The 8,566-nt window shown below is 37.8% G+C and overlaps 1 protein-coding gene across 1 annotated transcript in view; it reads right to left on the reverse strand.

Annotated features, from left to right (window-relative positions):
- The window catches only part of LOC124620078 (putative neural-cadherin 2), a 63,889-nt gene extending 59,448 nt beyond the window's left edge, over positions 1–4,441 (reverse strand). The window contains exons 1-2 of the mRNA XM_047146745.1: positions 4,394–4,441; positions 2,370–2,708 (exon numbers count right to left, since the gene is read on the reverse strand). Coding sequence (XP_047002701.1) covers positions 2,370–2,708; positions 4,394–4,441 — 387 coding nt within the window. The remainder of the gene's footprint in view (positions 1–2,369; positions 2,709–4,393) is intronic.
- Positions 4,442–8,566: the final 4,125 nt, after the last annotated feature.

An 8,566-nucleotide genomic window follows, 5' to 3' on the forward strand; every position in this document is an offset into this window, starting at 1 on the left:
AACTTCCTGGCAGATTAAAACTGTGTGCCCGACCGAGACTCGAACTCGGGACCTTTGCATTTCGCGGGCAAGTGCTCTACCAACTGAGCTACCGAAGCACGAGTCACGCCCGGTACTCACAGCTTTACTTCTGCCAGTACCTCGTCTCCTACCTTCCAAACTTTACAGAAGCTCTCCTGCGAACCATGCAGAACTAGCACTCCTGAAAGAAAGGATATTGTGGAGACATGGCTTAGCCACAGCCTGGGGGATGTCTCCAGAATGAGATTTTCACTCTGCAGCGGAGTGTGCGCTGATATGAAACTTCCTGGCAGATTAAAACTGTGTGCCCGACCGAGACTCGAACTCGGGACCTTTGCATTTCGTGGGCAAGTGCTCTACCAACTGAGCTACCGAAGCAGTCTAATTAAAACCTATTTAAATATATACATTTTAACCATAAACAGTAATTTCTGACATAGAGGTGTATGGAAATATGTGCTTGTGTAAAAGTTATGAAGAAAATAATTACGGAGTCTTAATTACACTAATGCGTAGAAGTCCATTAATTGGTAGGAACATTTTATATGATATGAATCTTCTGTAATTTGTAAATATAACAAGTGTATTGTTAACATTTGATACCTAAGCATTTAGACATGCTTCAATTTATATAGAGACTAGAATTCACTTGTGTTTAATATATATGAGTCAAGATAGTCATTGAAGTATATCATTTGTTTTAGGATGAGAGTTTTAATTGTTGATTAATCAAAATATGTTTCTAAACAATACCGAGGATTGTTTGGGATTGTTAAGAAAGTATAAGTAGTTATAGCCATGTTGGCAATAGAGGTCAGTACTTTGTGTGATGTCAGACAGAAAGCATGTAGCTTGTTGATTTATTTCATTATTGTAAGTATGTTGCAACTTATTTCAGATTTGTCAAGATGCTTTTAATTAATTTGAGGTTATAATAAATGTTCAGTGGAAACAAAACACAAGATTAATTACTTAAAAAAAAAATAACTCTATAGTTATTTTTTTTACAGTGACTGAGAATCTAGGACTTCTGCTGTGACAGATTGCCAGCTACGGTGAGTAAAAACAACCCTTAGAATGTTATACCCTTCAGTGATCAAAAGAATGCCATCTGGCATTTCTTAAATTAACAGGCTCTCCAATCAGCACACTGTCTTGTGACTTACCAGCCCAAATTGCCACTGGTGTTGGCAACGGATATAGCCTCACAAAGCATGGGGTTGTTCTCCCTCATGAATTAGATGATGGTACAGAGATGCCAATTAGATTAATTTAAAGATGGTTACTCCAGCTCAGCAGTGTTATTCTCAGACTGGAAAGGAAGTGTTGACCATTGTTTCTGGTGATCTTAAATAATGTACTTTTTATGGACACATATTTGATATTATCACTGAATATAAACCATTCGTGTCACACTTTTGACCCAAGGTTAAATTGTCAGTGTGTACAGTTCTCTATTTGATGAATTTCCAATATTCCATTTATTACGCATTTTCATTCAGAATTCTAATGTGAATGTACTATCTGGCCTTCCAGCACATCCAGATACTGAATTTGATCACCAGGAAAAAGTTTGTTTTCACTTATATGGCCAACTGGAGTAATTACTTATCAAGTTTCCTGTCAATTCCCAGGAAATTACAACAATGTCTCAGCACAACTTGGTTCTTTAACTACTTCTGTAGTATGTCCAGGCACTCTAAGGCACAGAGCCACCTTGGCTTTGCACATCTCAAAGCCATTAGTAGTAATTGTGTTCTCAGATGTAGTAATAATTTCAGTAGTACGAGGGTATTGGTTGAAATTAATTTCGCTGAATAAAAATCAGCCATGGCTGCATAATTTTGCTTTGTGTATAAGTAATGGTGTTGACAAATAAAAGTTCAATTATGCAGCCATGGCCAATTTTCATGTATCACAATTAATTTCAACAAATATGTCTCTGATGTTGTGCACTGTTTGTGTAAAACTTTTCACGTGCAGATTTGTTTGTTTTCAGGATTCATCATTATTTCAAACTCTAAGCCCAAATCTGCTGGTTGACTAAAATTTGCTTCAAGTCTGTGATTCAAAATTGCAATGTAACAGAAATATGGGCAGAATAAAAACATAGCGCATCTATTTTTTGTCTTAAATATCTGTAAAACAGGAAGAATTGTATGAGTGATTTCATACATTCCACATAGAAATGAGAAGCTCACTCCCTGAACTTTTTGAATGTCTGCATGTAGCTGTGCACATTAACTAAGTGAAGATCCATGTAGATCACACTACCCCAGTGGAATCACAGGACATTTTATTAGGTCAGCTGGATGGTAAATAATGTGTGTTTTTTAAAATATACATACCCCAAGTATAGCATATTCCTTGCTGTCCTGATTTGTAACACGAAACAGCTCTCCATTTGCTTCTCTTGTTCGAAACATGAGCTGAATTAGTGTCCACAGTTTGTTTGGTTCAAATGACAATGAAAACTTCACAAAGCTGTGAGAGCCAAATCGTGTAGGTACAGTTGGTGTAAGGCAGCTGTGTCCTGACCATCCAGAATCACAGGTGCAGTGAACATCAGAAGTGTCAGCATTGCAAGAACCATGGGCACCACAATCAGTAGTGGAGCATAGCTGCTCTGTCACTGGGCAGCCTCTTCTACTGTTTTCTGACAAAGCCGGATCAGAAAGATCATACAGCTGTAAGCCAAGGCAAAAAGGTCTTACCCAATATTCTAATGGAAATAAAAATTTATTGTGATAAATGCTTAAAACATAGCTATAAATGTTCTACACCATATAAAGGCAATTGAAAGCTCAACCTAGTAATTAATTATTCATTAAAGCCAAAACTACCACATAACAATCTATTTAAAATGATATTCTACACACACACACACACACACACACACACACACACACACACACACACACACACACACAAACAAATAAGTGCAGTCTTTGAAATTTGTGTGTTCTTGAGACCTTGCATTATATTCTAAAATACAGTGTGTCCATAAAGTTCCTTTACAACTCTAAAAGTTTATTACAATGGCAGTTGTTGAAATATTGTAACAAAATTTCTGTTTACTAAAGTTTTTATACATACTAAAATTTTGTGTTTCAGATACTCTGATGATGGAAGGAACTTAACCTGTATAAAATGGCAACTCCTCAAGAGAAAGCACAATGTGTGTCCTGGTTTATTGAGACAAAATCAGTTGTTCAGACTCAATGAAACTTCAGAACGAAGTATGGAAGAGCTCCACCATCACACCCTTCAGTCCATGCATGTCACAACAAATTAATGGAGATAGGGACAGTGTTGGATAAAGGGAGGAGCAGGTGAACAAGAACATCCAGGGAAAACATCAATCGCATTTTAAATGTCTACACTCATTCACCTACGAAGTCCATCCACTCTGCTGCCACATAGTTGCAACTACCACATTCAACTGTGCATAAGGTCCTCCACAAGAACTTATGGTTGTTTGGTTACAAAGTGCAACTGTTACAGACACTTGAGCCAAATGACAAGCAAAAACGGACAGAGTTTGCATTCAACATGCTGGAACGCATTTCAGAGGATGAAGCATTCCTGACGCGAGTTTGTTTCAGTGATGAGGCAACTTTTCATGTTCTGGTACATTAAACAGACACAATGTGAGAATCTGGGGATCTGAACACCCCCTTGTGACTAGGGACTTCACTGGGATAGTCCAAAAGCGAATGTGTGATGTGGAATCATGTGCAACCAAATAATTGGTCCATTTTTCTTCAACGATACAAATTACTGCAGATGTTTACCTCAACCTTCTGACCCAATATGTCGCACCACAATTGATTAACTTACAACAAACTATCATTTTCCAGCAAGATGGTGCACCACCACATTGGGGACTGCATGTTTGTCGGTCCTCAATGAAACATTTCCAGGCAGATAGATTGGGAGCGATGGGCCAATTCCTTGGCCACCATGTTTGCCAGATATCACTCCCTTGGACTTTTTTATGGGGGTATGTAAAAGATATTGTGGATCAAACATGGATACGTGACACTGCTGATTTGAAGCAAAGGATTCATAGTGCCATTGCCACCATTGATGACGCTATGCTACAGAGCACATGGCAAGAAATTGAGTACCATCTTGATGTGCTTTGTGCAACTAAAGGTGCCCATATAGCGGTCTATTAAACACTGTCAAAAAACTTTTATAAACACTGATTACAATAAAAGTAATGTTGTTAAAATATTTCAACAACTGCAGTTGCAATAAAATTTTGAAGTTGCAAAGGGACTTTATGGACACCCTGTATATCTACACATGCTTTTCAGTAATAATTTTAAAAATATAAATCTTTTTGTCATTTAGGACTATATCTTACCTGGCCATTGTAAAACAGGTTTCTGATGCAACCAGAAAACCCAGTCATGTTAGGCATCAAATTCCATTTATACTTTCCCAATGGGAATGGCCGAGTGTAGATGCCACCAATTTGAAGAGGCGAATTGACATTCAAGTATTCACTGAAAAATGGAATTTTTCTTTGGGCTTGGCAGCTGCTGTCATCGAACCTTGCAGGTGTACCATCTTCAGTATCATCCATGACAGCAGATTTACAGAAGTCCACTACAAGATGAATATTCTATTTAAGCAAAAGAAAGAACTTCTATCGATTTATGTTATGCATTTTAGCTTCATATTACCTTTCCATATAAACAAGAACATATCAAACAATACAACCAGAATGTAAAGTACAGCATATTTATTATTTTTTCAGAAGTAAAATAAATAAGACAGATACAGATATTAAAACTGGATCCTGTGAGTCAGTATTTATGAAGGGAAACATATCTTCCTGTTTTTAGCTTTCTCATCAATTGATCGTAGTAAAATGGGAAGAAAGTACAACAAAACATATAAAATGTACATTTTTTTAGGAATGAATTGTGTTGTTGTGGTTTAACAATTTGAGGAGGGATGGAAAAAAAAGAAGAAGAAACATGACATCCAACATCCAAGTTAGTTACTTAGGATTGAATTGTGTTTTTGTGGTTTAGCCATTTAGTAATACTTTAATGGAGCAATAAGAATTTAGACTAATAAAATGTATGACAAATATGCCTCTCAAACATCAGTTAGTTTCACCAACAAGGAGCGGAATATATTTCCTGTTGTGCTAGGGAATGATTTGGATATAATAACTATACAGAACTTTCTGTGAGGGTTATGTAGATCTACAGAGGTGAAAAAAAGTTCATACCAGTGCATTTTATCATCAGCATTATGACAGTGAAATTTATGTCAAATCATAGCTTGCAGAGTTCATTGTGTGCCATCACTTCAGCCTGACATGGGAAACCAATGGCACACTGAGCTAAATGTCTAGAAATCTACTGGAGCCAGCTGGCCTCAGTAAAATATTTCAGTTATTCAGTAATGTATATTGAAGGTTTTGACAGTCATCACCACATCTGAGCATATGAGGAAGAAGACCATAATGGAGCTTCTCTCAAAAGTGGTTATAAATGGATGGTTTATACACCAATCACAATGCTAAGGATCCAAGCAAATTTTGGTCGGTAGGTGGCAAAAATCTTATTCTTCTGATATTTGTAGTATATCTAAATAATCTCCTAAAAGTAATTAAATTACACAGATTGCTTCTGCTTTTCCCTCAGCCAGTGCAGATCATCTGCTTCAGTTGAAGAATTTAGAGAATATCTAAGTTGAAGATGAGACTCAATTGGACAAGAGGCTGATAATATGGAACAGTGGATTACTCTCACTCCACTTAACTACATGAAAGTTGATAGTGATGGGGAAGCTAAAAGTATCTCTGACATGTGAGTCCATACATGCATGGTCACCAAAACATGAGGAGTGCTATGACAAACATCATTATCACAATGAAGCAAACAACACCTGATGACTCAATATAAAACAGAAGATGGGAATAACAGCAGGAGGAAACTTCACAACTCAGGCAAGAAAGGCTGGAATATGAAAGCAATTTCATCTTTTGTTGTGTAAGAGTACATGAGGGAATTCCAGTGGTGTCGCTTCCAGGTGAGTGAAAGTTTTAATGGTTACATTAGACAAATGATGCATATGAATAGTGGAAGAAAAAGGAGAAAAAGAAAGGGGGAGGTAGAGAGAGAGAGAGAGAGAGAGAGAGAGAGAGAGAGAGAGAGATGGGAGTTTAAATAAAACAACATGTCTCACAACTTTGACATGGAGGAACTTGACTTAACCCTAGCCAACATGACGTCAAAAGAAATTGTTTCTTTTGATGGAGTTATTGAAAATATTACATCTTTCAATGAAGCAATGGCTTCTTGTATTTTTTAATTTGGATCATCATATAACATTTTTTGTACATGTTGAAGTACCTCCCATTTTCTAAGGGGCAGTCATATGAAAAGAGACAGATGGAAAAAAGTAAATAAACTATTTATTATTTCAAAAGTATTCACTATCACTGTTAATAAATTGATACCACTGTGAGACAAGACTGTCAATGCCTTCACGGAAAAATGTTAGCGGCTGCCTACACAACCATGACTGTTGCCAGGCTTGCATCTCCTTTCCAAAGCCAATTGATAGTCATGAATGTCTTTCTCCAGGGCTCCAAAACTGTCAAAATTTTATAGGGAGAGACTGGGACTGTATGAAGGCTGTGCAAAGGCTTCCCAGTGAAACTTCTGCAGTGTAGTTGAAACAATCTGCCAAGAAAATGCCCACCAACATGTTACCAAGGTTGTTTTGACTAGGCTGCGTAACTTTCAATGGAAAGCCCTTCCACATCCTTGTTGTGAACATTTGTCAGCAGACTATTTCTCTACTAAATAATATTCTTTCAGACCAGGATTACTGTGGTATCCAGAACAGAAAAATGTAGATACATATCTTGAATAATGTCTTGCCACAGAAATAAAATCTGATATTTGTATTGTATAACATTTGTGCAGTACTACATTTTTAGTGGTCCTGTTGTGCACAAAATCAGTTTTTGAGTAAGACATTGGACAAGTCAGTTTATATACATAAAGGTCAAAGCAATTTCTATGAATAAATATCTGAAATTACAAATAATGCTCTTCATAGATTTAAATATTTATATAATACACTTCATACATTTAAATAATCTGCAATGTTGTAAAAGCAGTGATGCTGATTAAAGATTTTCTAAAGGCTTTAACCCCAGTATTTGCCTTTATGGTTTTGAAAATTTGTTATAAATTTTAACTCCCATGTGGAAAACACCTTGCTGGCACAGAAATGTATTGATTTGGGGCAAATGCAAGTTTTTGGTTTGGCTGATATAATGGTCATAAATATCAAACAATGGAAAATTCAGTATCAAATAATGACAATAAAATGAAAAGAAAAGAGTGAAAGAGCCACCAGCAAACTGTGGCCAAGAAATAGGTGGCTTGCCCAGTTTATGAGTATGTTGCCCATTCAATTTTCTATACTTCAATGACTGCTTTACAGGTTGTGTCATGTGGATCCTACCTACTTGCAGCAGCTTCTCTGAACTGTGCAGGTGGGAATTCTCCTTGCCATTAATCCCATGTTCCCGTAAGCTCCTGGCCCCAACCATCGTTAGTCCCTGTCCACCCACCTAGCCCCATCCCTCTCAAATCTCCTGACTACACCTAGCAGCCCTACCCTGTCCCCACCACATCTCTACATGCTTCCACAAGCAGCACTCTGCCTTCCCCGACCCCTAACCTGATGTTCCTCAATCTTCCGGCCCCAGACCCCTCTTTACTTGCACCACCCATTTGCTTCTCCCACAAGGCGCAGTTGCTCATAGTCCAACCTCAGTGCCAGAGAAATGGTCATGTGTGTGAGCTGTGCTTTCATGAATGTGTGTATGTTATCTACTCATGTAAAGGCCCCTTGTCTGAAATCTTAGCATGTAAAGCAGTCTTTTTGTTGTGTCTTCCTGTGACTCAACACCTCCTGTATATGGTGAGTAGCAATCTTTCATGATCATCAATATCAGTTTTTTTGCAGGCTGCTGTCCTTCCTATTACATTTATTTTAGTGAATGTAAAAGTATCCATACAGTTTTCAAAATGGTGTCTGCTCCAAGCAAAGAGCTGTCATTGAGTTACATTTGGAGAGAAACCAGAGCATCACAGATAATCATAGGTTCCTGCAGAATGTCTATGGAGACCTGTCCTTGAACACAAGTGGAGTAAGATATTCAGCAAGGCATCTGTCATCATTGCAACCACATCTCGCAAACCTGTCTGAATTCCCATTTTCCAGATGGCCACACACAGCTGTGGCTCCTGCACTGTTGGAAATGCCTGCACTGTTGGAGCATGTGGACACTCTCATTCAAGATGACTGACGGATCACAATTAAACACATTATTGCACAACTGGGCATCTCTTTTGGTAGTGCTGACACACTCACCTACCAGTTGGGGTACTCAAAAGTAAGTACCCACTAGCTTTCTTGCTGCCTAGCTGATGACAAAAAACTGCCTTCAGAAAAAAAGTGTTACATTACTCAATGATGTGACAGTACAAACCCCCGT

The sequence above is a fragment of the Schistocerca americana genome, chromosome 6 (assembly GCF_021461395.2).
Source record: "Schistocerca americana isolate TAMUIC-IGC-003095 chromosome 6, iqSchAmer2.1, whole genome shotgun sequence".
NCBI lineage: Eukaryota > Metazoa > Arthropoda > Insecta > Orthoptera > Acrididae > Schistocerca > Schistocerca americana.